Source organism: Rattus norvegicus, chromosome 1 (genome assembly GCF_021556685.1).
Source record: "Rattus norvegicus strain SHRSP/BbbUtx chromosome 1, alternate assembly SHRSP_T2T, whole genome shotgun sequence".
Taxonomy (NCBI): Eukaryota; Metazoa; Chordata; class Mammalia; order Rodentia; family Muridae; genus Rattus; species Rattus norvegicus.
The window spans coordinates 145,740,562-145,759,336 of NC_141534.1; the positions used below are offsets into that span (position 1 = coordinate 145,740,562).

The window sequence follows — 18,775 nt, forward strand, 5'->3', positions numbered from 1 at the left end:
CCACTCCATCTACACACCTGTTACATAATTCACTCAGGATGTTCCTTAAATCTACCTTCACAGTCCATCAGAGGTCCCTGCATCCCCTGCGTCCCTTGGGTCCCCTGCATCTCCTGGATCCCCTGCATCCCCTGCATCCCCTGCATCTCCTGCATCCCCTGCATCCCCTGCTTCCCCTGCCTCTGCGCTCTCTTTCGTCACCCCCACCCCCACCCCCACTTCCTCTATATCTGACTCTTCTTTCCCCTGCTCCCTGCTACTGCTCTTATCTCTGGCCCTTCCCTAAGGGAAGGATGTAACAATACCTCTGTGAATGTGTCTTTTTCATCTCCAACTGTATTCTTTTTCTTCCGTTTGAAACAGTGTTTCACTATGGAGCCCAGACTGCCCTAGGACTCACTATGTGGCACAAACTGCCCTTGAACTTGAGGCAATCCTCCTGCCCCAGGCTCCGGAGCAGCTGGGATTGAGCCGCAGTTTTTTTCAGAGATTTGAGAACAAAGACCATTTTAGGGAGTCTGTGTTCCACACAGCTGTTCCTTTGCACAGAATCAATTCATGCTGATGTTCCTAGATTTTGGAAGGAACACAAACTATCAGCATGAGTAATTTCAGGCCAGGGATAAAGGATTCAAGGGGGAGGAGGGACCTCGGTACCATGGCATCTTGGATGAAGGGCTTTGAGTGATCTGCAGGCTAGCTTTGCTTCAGATAGACAGGAAGGTATTGGAGCATGCACAGGGGTCAGTGAGGACAGGAACCAGTGTAAACAGTACTCTTGCAATAACTGGCTTTGTCTTCCAGTCATGCATTTCACCGATCCAGATTTGTCCTGTGCCTTCAGCCAGCATCCAGGCTAAGAAGGGTGACTGCCCTGCTGCCCTCACAGGCCCTCATGCCCCTGTTTCCCAGTGCCGTGGCTGGTCTTTGACCATTCCTGTAATTCCCAAAGATGAACTTCACACTGTTTATATAGCGTTTGCACCTGCCACATAGTCTGCCCCTTGTCCGTTGTGCCCCTTGGTTTTGTTTGTTAATGAGCTTCTAATCCCAGTGCTCTGATCTCCACCATTGCTTGCTGGCCAGCTTCTGGCCAGGTCGGTCACATGCATGGACTGGTGACAACAGCTGTCTGATTACACCCACGAGTCCCATGTCTGTAGGGGAAGAAAAGGAGGTCAGATGACATGAATTGCTGCTCTCCCAGAAAGGACATTGAGCCCATTCCTCCTGGTGGTGAGAAAGGGAAGCATGGACCTTGACTCTAGAAGGAACGGTATCTGTGGACACTGGAATAGCCTGGGCACTAGAGGGAAAAGCCAGTGTCAAGAGCCTAGAACAGTTGAGAAAGAAAGGCAGAGTTGTTGGCCATTGGCGGCAGTGTTTTCCTCTGCTTTGGGAGAGGGCTGAGCGGCAGCCATCCTCCACAGTGGCCTCTTTCAACTGCACTGAAAGCCCCAGCTGCAGCTTTTCCATCTCCACTTGGCGACTCCCCTGCACTGAGAGCAGCGACTGTTCTCTCAGTCTCCTCTGTATGTGTCTCGCTTCCCATGGGCTTTTTTGTTCATCTTTTCACCTTTAAAAACAAGACAAAACAGGGTCCCAGTATTCAGCCCACACTGGCCTGGCATCTGCAGTCCTCCTGCCTCAGCCTCCCAAGCACTGTGATGACACAGAGTCCCCCTGCCCCCACCCACCCACCCCGCCACACACACACCCAGCTCGTTTCATTCTCTCTTCCCAGGTTTAAAGGAGTTTTCTCTAGCACTGGGTTAGCTGCTAAGCAGACCTCAAACACTTCGCCCATCGTCTCCTTACAAATGTTGCCATTCTTCTGCTTTGCCAGTGCTGCAGTGCATCACTTAGCATTTACACATGCTGGTGTCAGATAAACTAGAAACGGACTTGTGGGGTCGAAAGGGACTTCTCTAGGAAAATTTACCAGTGGCTGCCTTCCTGCCGCTCCCACCAGCACCATGTGAAGAGGCCAGCTATGCCCAAACACAGAGCACTGAGGACTCTGGGTCTTGTATTTGCCAAGGGAGCGGGTGAAACATATTCTCTCTCTGTGGTTTTCATTTGTACTCTTTTGAAAAGAACATTTTAATAATGCATTTAAGAGCTTCTTTTTGCATCCCTTCCTGCTGGTAGCCTCCGGCTAATGCCTTAATGGTCATTGGCCAGTTCTGATCATTTTCAAGAGCTCCAGATAGATCAGGGAAATTAGGCCTATGTCATGGGAGTTGCAAATATTTGTTCCTGGTTTGTCCTTTGCCTTTAGACTTTACATGTGGCATTTGCCATGCAGAATTTTGTAATGTGTGCATAGTCAAATTTTTCAATAGCTTCTTTTGCACTTTGTAGACTTTCTGTTTTTCCTAGAAGGGTAATCCTTTCTAAGAAAGAAATCCTGTGCTGCAGATTATTTTTTTATTTGAATTTCTTTTAGAACATGCATGATTTTATTTTATTTTAAAATGCTTGGTCCTTCTGATTTCCTCTTGCCGTGTGGTGCGACTCCAGCTTATGATGTTCTAGGTGGCTGTCCTCCTTCACCCAGCAGCGTTTAGTGAACAGCCGGCTTTTATCTCATTTATTCAGGACTGTCTTTCTCTCCCCTAGACTTCCTGTACTTAGGAGCAGTCGGTGATCCTGAGCCCACAGTGTCTGTTTAACTGTGTTTTCCTGTGGGGATGCGGGCAGTGCCAGAATGACCTGTCTGTTATACTTCTTTTGCCTAATTTTACTGGCTCTTCAGTGGGGCATTTCCTCAAATGAGCATTTAAATGCTTTGTCCCAAATACAAAAATCCTATTGTTTTGCTCGTGCATCTGTCAGTGTGCAGATGATTTGTGAGGAACAGCACGCTTGTGGTGCAGATGGCTCCAGTACACACTCCTTTGCCCAGGCCCCTTGAGCCCTAGAGAGTACTCAGAGTCTGCCTTCCTATTCTCCACCTCGTGATGTGAACTCCCTAGGAGCAAGAAGAGAGTCAGGTTCTGCATGGCTTCTTAATAATAATCTATATAATTATTGACAAAAGAAGCATGGTTTTTTTTTTTATTCAATACTGTAAGAGCATGTCTTTTGTCTAACTAATATGTCATTCTTTCAGGTTTTATTTTTCTGTACACTAAAGGAAGGCACCATGCAGTACCAAGTACTGATGGCAACTATTAAAATTTAATTCTTGCAAGCATCTTTTAACTACCCCCCCTTATTTCTGTTTTATGTGTAAAATAGAAATATCTTATCTGCCTGTGTGTCAGTATGTGCATGTGCACCTTACATGTGCAGTACCCCAAAATGCCAGAAGGAGGTGCCAGATTACTGGGACTGGAGCTACATTCAATTGTGAGCCACCGAGTGCATGCTGGGAATCGAACCTGGGTCATCTGGAAGAGCAGCCAGTGCTTTTAGCTGCTGAGCCATCTCTCCAGCCCCATCTCAAAGTCATCTTATAATTGAAGTGCTGGTAAAAAGAGCAGTCTGTAGATAACCCAGCAGTTTCACGTGTAGGTGTCCCAGTTGACCCAACTCGGAATAATGGCAGAGGGGATGGGACTGTCCACTTCCTATTTCCCTCTCTTCAAAGCCTGGCACAGACGTGGTATTGGGCTGGGAAGCAGCCAAAGGCAACACTGAATTGCACAGAGACTGAGCCATGCCACTTTGTGTGTGTCCTCCAGAAAGGAAGTCATCGGAGAACATGAGGACACAGCAAAGGTGTGCTGTGTCAGCATGTGCCCTGTTTGGCCAGGACAGGCAGGTTAACTTTTTGTTTTGTTTTGTTTTGTTTTGTTTTGTTTTGTTTTTTCCAGAGCTGGGGACCGAACCCAGGGCCTTGCGCTTGCTAGGCAAGCGCTCTACCACTGAGCTAAATCCCCAACCCTTTTGTTTTGTTTTTAATCCATAATTTTTCAGTGAAAAGGTTTGCCATGGTGGTGATGTTTTCCATGTGAAGACTGAGCACACTGAATCTGGGGGGCCTGTTTGGCACTTGGGCAGCTGTGTACCTGGAGCTGCAAGGCTCTGCCCAAGGTTAGGCCAGCACCTGTGACTCCCGTTCATAGGCCTGGTTCCTTAGGGGATGGACGCCTTTTGTCCAACCCTGGAGCTGTTAGCAACACCCCCTCTGCTGCCACCCTTAACGGTCAAAAACCAAAGAGACACATCCAAGAGACAGAGGGGATTGTGGGGCTCTGGAGCGAGCCAGGAAATGCATCTTGTGGGATCAGATACATTTAACATGTGAATACAATCCCAAGGGTTTGAAAGCTTTTTTTCTTTGAACTTAGTGCAGAAAAATACAGATGGTTTCATTTTAAGTGGTTTAACTGTCGTTCGTGGGTCTGTTCTCCCCAACATTCCTGCTTTAAAGCTTGCCTGTGGCACACAAGGGATCCCACAGATGTGCCAGCTCTGCCCAGTGACCCCTTGCTGGGCTTAGAAGCCAGTTGCAAGGACAGATGATGATGTCTATCTTGCCCTCTCTAGCTCCTCCTCTTTTCAGGCGGAATCGTTTCTGGGTTGGAATTTTCCTGTGCTGAATCCAGCAAATCCGGAATAGAACATTTAGCAAAGTCTGGGGAGAGGGTAATGAGCAGCAGCTGCCAAGGTCTGCCTTCAGTGGAGCCATGCTGCACCGGGAGCATACTCTGAGGTCCCAGGGATGAGTGTGAGCCATGCTGTACCAGGAGCACTCTCTGAGGTCCCGGGGATGAGTATGAGCCTTGGTGCACTGGAAGCACTCTCTGAGGTCCTGGGGAGGAGTGTGAGCCTTGGTGCACCGGGAGCACTCTCTGAGGTCCTGGGGAGGAGTGTGAGCCATGCTGTACCAGGAGCACTCTCTGAGGTCCTGGGGAGGAGTGTTTGGAAAGCTCCTCAGAGGTAGAAGGCCAAGGCATTTGTTCTAAAACTCAGGACAGACTGTGTCCTCATACCAGCTGTTCTGCCCTGGAGGACTGGAGAGATGTCCCCCCAGGGCCTCCTGAAAAGAAAGGGCTTCTGGAGGCCTGTCTGTGACTCTAAAGACCTAATATTGACCTGGTCAGGCTGGGAAAGAGGAACCCAGAGAAGGAATCTGGGTTTAGATTCAACCAGAGTCCTGGGTTTCAGACTTGGGTAACTAGAAAGGGGAGACTCTGGTCTGATAAAAATCCCTAAGTGTGTGTGTGCCACATACACAGAGACAGACAGACAGACAGTTCAACTTTGCCACCTCAACAAAGCATTGTTACTGTGTGCCCCACCCCAGCCAGCAATAAAAAAAGTGCTTCCCCAAAGCAGACACCTGCCACTTTTCTGGAAGTGCCTCTGTCTGTCTCTCCCATTACTTTCTGAGGTCTCATTATCTTTGGAGAGAGACCCAGTATGATTTTATTAACATTCTGCCCTCATTTCAAATATCCCCAAATGTGAATATTGAAATAATTACCATGCCAACTACACTGCCATTCAAAAGACAATTTTAGTTGTAGAAAACATGAGACCAAAGAAATGACTTTCTGTCGACTGCACGGGCAAACACCAAAGAGAGCCCCAGCAAACTCAATTAGCACTTTGGAGACATATGGTTTCAAAATGCATCTCGACAGTTGATTAATGGCTTGTTGCTAATTTAACTTCCAGTTGGGGGTGGGCGTGGGGTTAGTGAGTCTTAAAAGTGTAAAGTAACAGGAAAAGTCGTAGTTAAGTCACCTGCCCGTACTCCTCCCCATCTATAAAACTGGACGATATCGCCGTTCAAAATTGTGGGGAAGCCTAAATTCTGAGCATGCTTTGTCCAGGCTGTGGCAGGGTGCTCAGGCGTCCTGACTCCAGACTCCATCTTGAACCGGTGACTCCTTACCCACAAGGCCACACGCTACAAGGCTACATGCCCTCATGCCTTGCTGTCTGCTTCTGGGACCCTAGTGCCCACCGTTCTTTCTCTATGACAGCAGCTTCCTGGCACTCCTTGAGTGCCGAGCTCCGTCTCAGGCCCTGCAGGGTAGGCACTGTACCTCGCTTTCTCTGTGGGCTTTGTAGAGCCCACATTTGTTAAGCTTTATTGGGCTAACACAGCCAATAATCCTGGCTTTGACTTAGTCCCAGCCGCCGACAGTGCATTCTTAGATAAGGATCCCACGTGTCACTGACCTTTAGTCAGAATATTTACCTCCTCTGGGGTCACCTGTTTTTTTTTTCCAGAGGCGGAAAATTTGGTTTTCTTCACCTGAGTGTGTACACAAAGCAGAATGGACGCCTGCTCTGAGGCAACATTCTCTTTGGAAACCAAGTGGACATTAGAGCTTGTTTACCCTGACAGTCCCAACCAACCCCTGACTGGAACCCTCCCTGTCTGGTGTCCCCGCTTCCAGCCAGGGAGAAATGTCGGCATCCCTGGAGAATTAGATTGTCAGGAGAGGAATGAAAAAGCCATGTGAGGGCTGAAGAGATGAGTCTGCTTAAGAGAGTGTGCTGCTCTGGCTTAGGGCCCCTTTGTCGACATGGTGGCTCACAACCATCCATAACTCCAGCTGGATCCAACGGCCTCTGACGGAACTAGGTATGCATGGTACCCAGACATACACGTAGGCCAAATATACACATAAAGTAAAAATAAACACGTCTTAAACGAATAAACAACAAAGCAATAGATACAATGGAGAGATCCTTTTTCATGATCTCCCCTGCTCTGTGAGTCATGTGGACTTGAGCTCTGTGGGAGAAGGAAGCCCGCGGGCCAGAGTAGAGTGACAGAGATGTGTTTGTGGAACTGAACAAAGTCAGGGCCTGTGGTCTCTGGACACTTCCTGGGAGGGGCTGTGGTTTCAGACACTTCCTCTCAGGACCTGCCCAGAGACGCGAGGTGCTGGCACTGGTGCTGACAGTCTCCTAAAAAAGATAGCCATCCATTTTGCATGCTGACCTTTCAAATCAACCTCAAGGATGAATTCCAGAGGCAGCTATGGGTGCCTGATGGTCCTGCAGACGCTCAATGATGGGTGTCCCTCCTTCCACCCTTAGGCCTTTGAGATACAGCAGGGGGGTAGATTAAAAATGAATTTCTTACTTCTGAGGAAAATCACAGTATTTAGCTGTTCCTCGATGTGCTTTCTAGTACACTGTGTGTGTGTGTGTGTGTGTGTGTGTGTGTGTGTGTGTGTGTGTGTGTGTGTGTTGGGGGGTGTTTCATGTACATGTGACTTAAGCAAATTCAATTCCATCATGAAAGAGAAGGTTGGGGCTATCACTCGGTGCTAGAGCGCTTCCTTCCCTGCTACCTCGGGTCCTAGGTTGTATCCCAGGCTCTGCAAAACCAGAAAAATGAGAGACTGCACGCCGACGGCTTCTTTCTGGGCCCTTCTGCTGGCTTCTCCTTGTAGAGGAGTGTGTCTACATTGCATGTGCATTCCCTCTGGTAGTGCTGGGCCCATGTCCTCCCCACAGAACATCTTGTAGCTCCCTCCGATTTAAAGACTGGTTTCTGTGTTTTCATTTGTTGCACAACATGATCCCAACCTGAAGCCACAAAGCCATCTGTGCTTAGCTCCAGATACAGCCATCTGTCCAGCACTGGAGAACGGTCTGGGCTGCACTTGGAGAAAGAGTGAGTCTGGTTGTGGTAGCACATGCCTATAACCCTAACAATAGGGAGGCTGAGGCAGGAGGATCGAGATGCTATCAGAGAGGAGATTTCAGGATGTTGCTGGGTTATGACTGATAGTTCACCTTCCAACTGGATCCCCACGCTGCAACTGAGTGGTGAACCCTTCTTAAATGCAGAGGGAGCACAGGCAGAGAAAACTGAAGTGAAAGTGGGAGGGAGTCACTCTGCAGTGAGTCCCCTGTCTGGGGACTTGCTGAAGACCAGAACTTGAGTGGAGCATGTCCTTTCTCCATGACATGGCCAGTTCTGGCTTACATAGCATAGCCTCTTTTACCAGGTCCTCAGTTAGCTGTTGTCTTGGGGAGGAAGTAACTGCTCTGATCGTCTTGTGTTTCTGAGAAGGAGATAGCTTTAAAAAGTCTAGGAAATGCATGCGCTGATTTGTTTGCTTGGGTTTTTGGTGGTGGTTGTTCTTTGTGGGGTGGTGCTGCTGTTGTTGCTGCTGCAATGCTGGGGTGTATACCCAGAGCCTTGCGTACGATAGGGAAGGCCTCTGAATTATAGCCCAGTCTCACACGCCACTTTACAGAGGTTTTAAACTAGAGGCTGCTGACCGCGCTGACTATGACAAACCACATTTACACCGGTGTTTACCGCTACTGTTGTTACAGGACGATTAGTGGACTCTCTGAAGAGAAAGTATCCCCCCACCCCACTACCAAGTCTCCATCCACATAAGCACTGCACAGTGCCAGGGCCTCAGGTGAACTCTCCGTTCTACTGTTGCCGTGCAGTCTGGCCGTCCAGGCGTTTAACTCTCGGCCTCAGGGTCCCCATGGGAAAGCAGGCAGTCCATTTCACAAAAGTGACATCAAAACCAAATGAGATCATGCTCAAAGGGACTTTGAAAACCTGCAAGGAGCTGTAGAAAAACAAACAGCTTTACTTACATGTTCTCTGTTCAGAGAGGAAGGTAAATAAACACGGGGCGCTTTACATGTTCTCTGTTCAGAGAGGAAGGTAAATAAACGCGGGGTTATAGAGCCATGAATAGCATCTCACACATCTCTGGCTTCCTTTGTTAAGGGGCTCTTTGTTGAGAAAAATCCTTAATGTGTTTTAAGTCACTAAGGGAGAGAGACCCCAGGTCTTGGTCCAGTGACGCCATTTCTTTGATGTTGTAAGATTCTGGTGGTTTTTTCTTGGCGTGAGTCTTATTCTTGCAGGTGACTAGAGTGTGATCAGTATTTTCCTTTATGTGTTTCAGACTGGCCTCAAACTCACAGCAATCCTCCTGTCCCAGCCTTCCAGGTACTGGGATTACATGTACCCTGCTCAATGATCTTTTTTTTTTTTGATCCATCACACATATTAGGACTGTAACTCCCAGTGTAGTAAGTCTCCTGTGGCTGTTAGTCCCCCACATCTAATTCTTATGTTCAACTGTGGAAGTCAAAATGTTCGTGTGAACACTAAGATTCTTATACCAATTTTTAGACAACACTAAATTGTGCCACATGCAGTCTTAATTGATTCTGTTGAGGTGGTTCTTTTTTTTCCCAGTCATAGCCGCTATGAGATGAATAAGGGGCTGATATTTATCCACTATTCATTTTTTAAAAATAGAGACAGAGACTGAGGGTAGGAAATAGAGTCAGAATGGTAGGGTGTTTGACATCAATAGCCACAAAGGAAAGTACATCAAGACAGGAATGAGAGTCACTTCACACCCGTTAGGAAGGCTCAATCTTGTTTCTTCCAATATTGGAGTGGAGTCCAAAACCTCACACTGCTAGACAAGGGATCCACTACACAGTTATACGCCCCCAACCCTTTTATCCCACAAAACTGCTCAGACTGGTCTTGAACTTAGATTTTATTCTAAGGTAGGTGTGTGTGTGTGTGTGTGTGTGTGTGTGTGTGTGTGTGTGTGTGTGTGTGTACACATGAGTGTAGGAGGCTACACAGACCAGAGCTGTCAGATCCCTCTAGCCACCCAGGAATTAAACTCAAGTCCTCTGAAAGAATGATGTATGCTCTTAACCACCAAGCTGTATCTCCAGCCCCTACAAGGTGACATTTTTAATGGAATGTGACAAGTGCTGGTGAGAAGGCAGAGACATTGAAGCCCTTGAACGTTGCTGCTAGCAATAGAAAATGGTGTAGCTGCTATGGAGAACAGCTTGGTTCTCAGGCAGTTAAGCAGCGATTCCATTTCCAGGTACAGGCCTCAAAGAACTGAAAAGAGGCTTCAAACAGAAGCTTGTCCACAAATGCTTACAGCAACGCAACTCAGAGCGGTCAAAAGGCATGAATTACCCGTGCCAGTGAATGATGGATGTGCAAATGAGCGTGATATAGCCAGACATCCCTCCTTGGGTTTCTTTCCCTCTCTTCCTCCCTTCCTCCCTTCCTTCCTTCCTTCCTTCCTTCCTTCCTTCCTTCCTTCCTTGGCACACTCTCAAGGCAGATGTCTTGCACTGCCCCTGGCATGCATTCCTTTCTTGATGTAGCTTACTCAGAGCCAGGTTCCAGAGACTGGAAAAATGACTTCTCTCCCAGAGGACCTCAGTTTGGTGGTTCGTACCTACCTGTAACTCCAGCTTCAGGGTCTCTTTCTGACCTCCACAGGGACTTGAATACACGTGGTATACTCTCTCTCTCTCTCTCTCTCTCTCTCTCTCTCTCTCTCTCTCTCTCACACACACACACACACACACACACACACACACACATATGTAAACAAAAATTAGTAAAAAAAAATCCCTATATGATGCGCATCTACAATGCCCAGAAGTACCTGCTAATGGGCTTTTGGTTCCCTGGAAAGGACTAGCCAGGGCTTAGGGATTAGGGGACTCAGTGTCGGGTGGTATATCCAGAACACATAGAGTACATCAGTGCAGTACACGTACTGCACATCAAATCCTGATCATTAGAGGTACAAGAGAGTCAAAGGAAATGACAGGTACACAGTGGAGTAATTTAATTTACAACCAACAGACCCAGGTGACAGGGAGAAAAATTGGTTACACCCTGGATTAAGGCAAACATAAGCAATCAGTCAACTTTATTTTTCTCAACTCTTTAAAAGTTGTAACCATTTGCTTGCTCAAACTGCCTAAAGACTGTGTGCGTGTGTATGGGTGCATGTGCGTGCGTGCAGTGTGCATGCCTGGGGGTGTGAGGGCTGGCGGGAAGATTCAGGTTTTTCCCTCACAATTCTTCCCATTAGGCAATTTTGTTAGGAAAGCCAGATGTTGATATGATAAGGACAGGCCGGCCTCTATTTGGTGATTGTTTCTTAGTAACGAGCCTTTATTAAGCATAGGCCTCAGCAGGACAGTGGACAGAGCAGCGAGTAGAAAAGGAGGAGGAAACATTATTCCTGCTTTGTTAGAGATAAACATGACCATATGCTCCAGTTCTTGAGCACATGCAAAGCAGCGTAGTCAAACTGCACGCTCTGAACCACAGAGAAAGCGGCAAGGCTTCAGTGTGGGCTATAGAGGAGATGCGCCATGTTCTAGATGCAAGTCGGTGCAAAGGTGTCTGTTAACACCAAAGTGATATATGTCTGATGTTTTCAACCAAGTCTTCTCAAAGTTTCCCAGGAACTAAACAAGCCCATCATATTATTTACCTGGAAAGAAAGAAAGAATCTGCTGGGGAAATTTTGCAAAAGAATAGTGAAGGTAACCAGAACTTTTATCTCTCAAAATATCCCATAAGCTGTATTGATTAAAACAGCCATACTGGCAAATGACTAGACAGACAGACGAACCCAAATAGAGATAGAGAAGCATATGTAACCGGGATATGTAACCGGGACCGTGGTGTATATTACAGGTAATGGTGGAAGTCAGTCCGGATGAGTGGAGCATTTATTATTGTCCAAGAATAACAACCTCATCTGTTAGGAGGAGATGAGCTGCGTCTTCACACCACTTAGAGAAATAAGTGCATTTAAGGGAAATAAGTGCATTTAAGGGGAATACGGTTCTTTAAAAACTAACTGTAGGAATAAGAGGGAATAGCTGGTATAAAAAATATGTAAAAGTCAAATTAAACTTTCCTGGCATCACGATACAAACCTGCTGTCCTAGCACTCAAGAGGCTGAGGAAGGAGGATTGCCAGTTCGGGGCCAGCCTGGGCTATGTATTGAGTCCCTGACTCAAAAACCAATGAAAAATGTGAACTTAAACATACAGTAATATAATAAGAAAACAATTCTAACATACAAATGATAATGTTTAATAATATAGCGCTAATAAAAATACAAATTAACAGGGAAAAGTAAAAATATAATAGAAAATAAACAGCATAAACAGAATTCACAGAAGAAAATAAATGCAAATAGTAGGAAACATGAGTCAGGAAAACACAAATTGAAATGAGAAACACTTTTATGCACCTCCATGCACACCTGTGGGGGTCAGAGGGCAACTTGCAGTAGCCATGTATGTCCTGGGGATTGAAGTGGGGTCATCAGGCTTGGCAAAATAAAAAGCCTTTAACCTCCAAGCCCACTTGGCATCCCGATGAACATTTTTTTTTCCGATGAACATTTTTTAAAAGCATAAATGGATCAGCCTTAAACATATTGAAATAAGGTGCCCATTAAAGTGGCCAGAATGTAAAAGATTAATGCCAACTATTGATGAGGGTAAAGAAGCCAAACAAGTGCTCTCGTGTATTAGTGGTAGGGATATAAATTGATCCATCGTCTTCGGAAGGCAATTTGGCTTTATCCATAGAATTGAAACTGCATTTATCCTCAAGGTGTGCCTCGTACTTCTCACCTGCTGGGCAGTCGGGCTTCCAGGGACCAACACACAGCCTACCCAGGCTCAAGAGACAGGCTAGGGCTGTCCTCCACTACACTCTGCCCACCCAACCCGTCCCGGACTGGCCGAGGTCTGAGAATGACCTTCAGACACAGGGTCAAGTGAGCTGATGATTACTATGTTTTCAGACAACCAGTGGTGGTGATGGAATAATCATCTCTCACAGACTGTGTCAGCAGCGTTTGTGTGCGTTGTCCAGATAAACTCCAAAGTATTTTATCCTTCAGGTCTGTATTTCTCCCTTAACTTGGGCCATTCTGAACACTGTTTTTGATTTTTTTCCTTGTAGTTTTTTGATAAGTTATATAAATACTTTTTAATGCAGTTAGAAACCCACTACACTAAACTTACTTCAAAATCACATCGTTGTAAGTCCTGCTGCGTGTTATTGTGAAGTTAATTAAAAATGGTGTTTTATCAGTAGGTGGCATTGTCATACAATTAAAGATTGTGAGACTTATGCTGTGCACAGTTGACCTCACACTGTGAGTCTAAGACAGTTGAGCACGCGCGTGTGAGTGCACACACACACACACTTTGAAGATTTTATTCTACCAGCTCTAAGAATGTCTGACTCCAAATGCCAATCAGATGAGAGCTAGACTCCTGTTGTCATGATGCATACTATCTTTTAAAGATATTTTAAAACCTGAGATTTACTAAGTGGGTTGTTTCTGCTGTCTCAGCAAATTCTCTCTTGGTGCTTAATGTGGGTGCCAGGGCATAGACCTTCAGGTAAATGTAGTAGTTGTGCCTAGATAGAACCTCCTAACTCATGGAGCTCCCTGGGTGCTAGGACAGAGCAGTGCACAGGAATGGGACAGTGACCCAGTAGCCAACCTGATAGGGAGCGACTCCCAAAGACAAGAAAGGCCCAGGGGCCGGGAGGGACTAGTATGGCAAGCTAGGCATCTGGAATAGACACTGTCCCCCGGAGTATCCATTTGAGATGAAGCTGAGATACTGGGTTAGTTCTGGAGCTTATGCAGAGTTAGGGAAGCACAGGGCGTAACCAACTCTAGGCCAAGCTGCAGACCTGTGCACCGGAGAGCTGCAGACCTGTGCACTGGAGAGCTGCAGACCTGTGCACCGGAGAGCTGCAGACCTGTGCATCGGAGAGCTGCAGACCTGTGCACCGGAGAGCTGCAGACCTGTGCACCGGAGAGCTGCAGATCTGTGCACCGGAGAGCTGCAGACCTGTGCATCGGAGAGCTGCAACCAGATTTGTGTGTTGAGATTCTCTCTCCATTGGCAAGGCGGACAACTGAACAGTGCAGCGGGTGGGGAACAGGACGAGCAGTTAGGAGGCCACCAGGATAGGGGAGCTAAGATTCAGAGGAGGCCATGCGTCATGGGGATGGGAGGTTGTGTGTGTGTGTGTGTGTGTGTGTGTGTGTGTGTGTGTGTGTGTGTGTGATCATTAAACATCTACTAGGACAATTCTGATATGCAAAATCTGCAAGTAGCCAAAAGGAGATCTGGCTGTAATTTTTTTTGTCATACTTTCTAAGATTAAAACATATTCTAAGCAAAATTTAAAAGTAGCATAGGAAATATACTTGTTTTGGCTTTGGTTGGTTAGTTTTTTGTTTTGTTTTTGAGACAAGGCTTTTCTGTGTAGCCCTGGCTGTCCTAGAACTCAGTCTGTAGACCAGGCTAGCCTTGAATTCGGAGATCCACCTGCCTTCTGTTCCGATATTCTTAACCCCAGTATATTTATCTTTTTTATTATTATTCATATTGTAAGGAAAATGCCCCCCTAATTTTTGTGAGGAGTTTGGTTTCCTGGTTCTCCCTTCTCTCTCTACACAGCCCAGCAGCAGTCTGAGGGATTCTGTCAACTATGTGGCCGAGTCTTACATGGTATTCAGTTGTCCTGGTGACATTACTTTTCTGTAAATGTACCCTACTGTGCTTTCCAAATCCAGCCATTTATTTCTAGGGGATTTTTGTACCTGCTAGCAAGGGTCCCATGTCCTGTCACTTAAACACCCTTCTCCCGTCTCTCCAGCCCCAAAGCAGCAGTCTGCCTGGGGACACACTCAGGGTGGGGCTTTACTTCTTTACTTCATGTGTATTTAATAGCACACACACAAGGAATAAGTAGAAAAAGAGCTTCTAGAACCATCTGGTGCTGAGGAAAATGATAGCTGAATGAACAAATAGGTTGAGATAAGTCACTAATAAAATGCCCCAGGACGTTATACAGAGCTGCAAGATTGATGCCACCACTGTGTCCCACTAGGACATTCTAGTTCATGTGGAACACAGTTCATGCCTAGCCACTGAGCTTAGATAAAAAGCTGCGAGGTAAACCGGTATCATTTTCAGTAAATGGGATCATCTTATACCAGGGCCACGAACCATCCTCAGTTCTTAATTGGAGCAATCTCTTTCCCAGGAATTAATGAGTTTTTAGTTCTTGCATTTTGTTCCAAGGCCACTGTTGTCTTCGCAGAGGACAGTTGTAAGGGAGGCGTCATGTCTTGCTTAGGCAAAGAAGCCATTAGTCTTCATTAATCCATCGAAAATACTGCTTGACCTTCTAGCACATTCTCTGAGGCTTATTGTAGTGCTCTCTCTATATCCCTAGGCACTTGGAGGCTCTGAGGAGAGTCTACAACTCTTGATGGTGCAGCCAGGAGCAGAATTCTTGTTAATGGCGTAACCACAGCAGCTCTGTCAGAAGTGACCACTTACTGAGCAGAGGTGCTGTGTAAGCCGCTCTATACGTCGGCTCATTTGGCAATAATGAGGCCAATCTTGTCACACAGGATGTATTTAAAGGATATTATTTGCTTTCTTTTCCCCTCAATTATAGAAATAGCCCACATTGAATTGCTTGATGCTCTAAATTTGAAACCAGGGCTGGTGTAGGAGGCACTAATGAACGGAGCATGGGTCTGGGGTAGTTAAAAATGTTCAGCTCGTGGTGCAATGCCCGGTATGCATGTGGCCCTGCATCACAAAAAGAACCCATTGTGTTTATGGTTAATATACAGAATAATGTGCTAAGAAAAGCTCTAAGAACTAGGGTACCTTTGTTCAAGAAATACGGAGGAAACTGACTGCTCCTATTTTTCTTCCTCTCCTTTCTCAGATACATTCCACCACTAATCTGGGGAAAGAGTGGACATATCCAGACAGCCTTGTATGGGAAGATGGGGAGGGTGAGGTCGCCACACCCTTACGGGCACCGCAAGTTCATCACCATGTCAGATGGTGCCACTTCTACATTCGACCTCTTCGAGCCCCTGGCTGAGCACTGTGTTGGAGGTGAGCTACTTCAGGTCCTGGTGTTGGGCCGCCTAGAGAGAGGAGCAGACGTCAGTGGGGAGCAGTGTGTAAAACACCTACGTTATCCCACTGCACTCAGAGGCCAGGTCATCAGGATTAACTCCAGCCTATGCATGTTAGCTCCTATGAGCCTCAATCAGTAGAGAATTAGGATCCCCTTGTGAAGTTCAGAAGCCAATTTTAAAGGAAGAACTTGGCGCCCAGAGCCCCTGGGACCCAGTCAGTGTCAGCAACAGTTCCTAACTGCCTACTGTTATCTCCCCACGCCCTGTGAGGTGGGCGATGCTATCTCCCTTGACCGTGGGAAGCTGGTGCTTGGAAAAGCAATCTAGGATGGGTTTATTTGCTGGGCAGCAGAGCGTAAAGGCTCTTGGGTGCCTGGTGTATAAATCTCCTTGGACAAAAGGACACATTAAAGTCATACTTCCTTTTCATGAGTCAGGGACACCTCATCCAAGAAATAACTCCAATTTCCGTTGCCGCTAGGGTTTGGCAGTGTGCTTCCCCAGGTACCCAGTAAACAGCGATTTCAGAGGCTTCATAATGAAGCGTTCAGAGGAAGTGCAGTGGGATGACAGCATCCTTTTGAATGCAGTCCCTACCAGAAGAGAACATGGTTTTCTCTAGTTCGTTACAGGAGCGTAGTCATCATTTATGGGTAAATCGAGGCAAATGTGCACCAACTCTTTTATCCCAAGTAACTGGATCACTGAGTAGCTTTTCTCCCCAGACCCTCACGTCACCCTCCTTGTCATTCAGGTCTCAGATGTCACCTCACTGAGGCTACAGTTCCTTTCTCTTGACCCATGGTGCCTCCCTGCTTTAGTCCCTCATGGCACCTGCCAATCCAGCTACTTCTGTAGCGGTTTAGGGCCCTTCTGCTGCAGTGCAGGAATCCCCGGAGCCCAGGAGAGAGTGCTCTCAGCAAACAGTCACAAAAGGAATGAGTACATGGCCAGGGAAGGAGCTCCCGCTATGTTTGCAAGTATTGTAGGACCTTCCTATGTCTCTCCCTTTACCACAGTTAGTTAAATGCTTTCTTTCTCTTATTTCTAATCATTGGACTTCTAGCAGTTAAACATAACAGTTTAAGCTAAATGTGATGGCTCACACCTGAAATCCAAACATTCAAGAGATGGACACTTGAGAATCAGAAATTCAAGGCCAGCGTAGGCTATGTGAGACCACGACAGGAATGGGAACAAAGTAGCATGAGATTTAGCTTGAGCAGTCAGTTCCTGGTGGTGCTCAGTGCGAGGGTTGGAAAGGGAAAACCAACTCTCGGTTTCTTATCCACGACTTCCCATCAGCCCAGCTCCCTGCCAAGATCATTGCTTGTATCTGCACCCAAAAATACTCTTAGGAAATGAGCTGTGTTATTTCTTTCATGATTTATTTTCCTGCCTGTGGGAGAAATAAATCTTCCTTTTGGCAAACAGATAAACAGAAGCATTTAAAAATTAAAAATAGACCAGACTGAAAATGAAAAAGAACAGACTAGTAGCAAAGACCTTTCGTTCCAGCACTAGAGAGACAGTGGCAGGTAGATCTATGTGAGTTCCAGCCAGGGCTGCTAGGAGAGACTCTCAAGAAAGAGAGGAAGAAAGGAAGGAAGGAGGGAGAGAGGGAGGGAGAGAAAATTACCCAGAGTCCCACCATCCCAGCACCTGTTAATGTCAGTGTTTATGTCTTAAGTGGATACATAAGGATCTCTTTCTCCATCCTGTAGATGACGTCACCATGGTCATCTGTCCTGGAATTGCCAATCACAGCGAGAAGCAGTATATCCGAACCTTTGTTGACTATGCACAGAAAAATGGCTACCGGTGCGCAGTGCTAAACCACCTGGGGGCCCTCCCCAACATTGAGCTGACCTCCCCACGCATGTTCACCTATGGTAAGCTTGGGGCGTGGCCAAATGGAACCTCCCTCTCACCCCTTTTTCTATTCTCATGGGAAGTGTGCAGCCCCTCCAGCCTTCTGCCGTGTGTCGTAAGTGTAGAATTTGTGAACATCCACAAGAGCTGATGGGGCTCACCTCTTACAGCCGCCAGCTCACACTGGCATTTGTCATGCTGTGCCTGAGCACCGCCCATCCCAGCTCCTCGAGGCTCATAGGGGAAGGTCTTGCTCATGGGCTGGACTGGTCGGAGTGTGCCACTGGATCTAGGGAGATCATACTCATAGCTGGACTTAGAGCATTCACTATGCTATCCCGACACCTGTTCCTCCAGGTTCCACCAGACAAGTAGAGGTGCAGTGGGGTATATTAGTGTCAGTGGAAGGCATCTGCACACCAGCAGCTTGCTGGATTCTCAAGTTCCTTGAAGGCAGGAATACGCAGGCTGTCAACTTTACACAGATGCTTCTTAACTTTAAAGGAAGCCCTGCTACCCAGAGTTCTCACTTATGAACTGTCTCTTCTTTTTTTGTTTGTGTTTTTGTCTTTGAGACAAGGTCCTACTTGGTAGCACAGGCAATTCTAGAACTTACGGTATCATCCAGGCTGGCATTGAACTTGCAGTGATCCTCCTGCCTCTGCCTCCTAAATACTGGGATTATAGGTGTGCACCACTGTGCCCCAGCCCTGAACTGTTCACTCTTGAATCCCATTGGCACTCCCTTCTGATTATATATGCACACATAAATAATAAACACATAAAAGATGCATCTATGTGAGCAAACAAATTATATCTGTAATGGAAAACAGCCAGAATTATATCTATAATCCCACCATATAGCAGTTTATGATTCTTTACTCTCCCCTTCCTACTTTATTCATATTTACATTTTCTTATTTAGTGAAGACGTAGTTTATATACAACCGTAACTTTATAGTCACATTAAAGCGATGTGGTCATTATATTGAATCTTTGAGAGCCTCCTCGCTGTTCAGTTATAGTCATAAGGCATACATTTTTTTCAGTATTTTAAAAAATACTGCTATAAATACCTTGTTCATGGATTTGTTTCTTCTCTTAAATACCGGGGACTTAAGGCTGAACCCACAGTCTCTTCCAAGATATGCAAGCAAAT

General features: G+C 46.5%; 1 protein-coding gene across 1 annotated transcript in view; it reads left to right on the forward strand.

Annotated features, from left to right (window-relative positions):
* Positions 1-18,775, forward strand: part of Abhd2 (abhydrolase domain containing 2, acylglycerol lipase) — an 80,727-nt gene that overhangs the window by 33,796 nt on the left and 28,156 nt on the right. Inside the window, 2 exon segments of the mRNA NM_001106275.1 lie at positions 15,543-15,718; positions 17,469-17,636. Coding sequence (NP_001099745.1) covers positions 15,543-15,718; positions 17,469-17,636 — 344 coding nt within the window.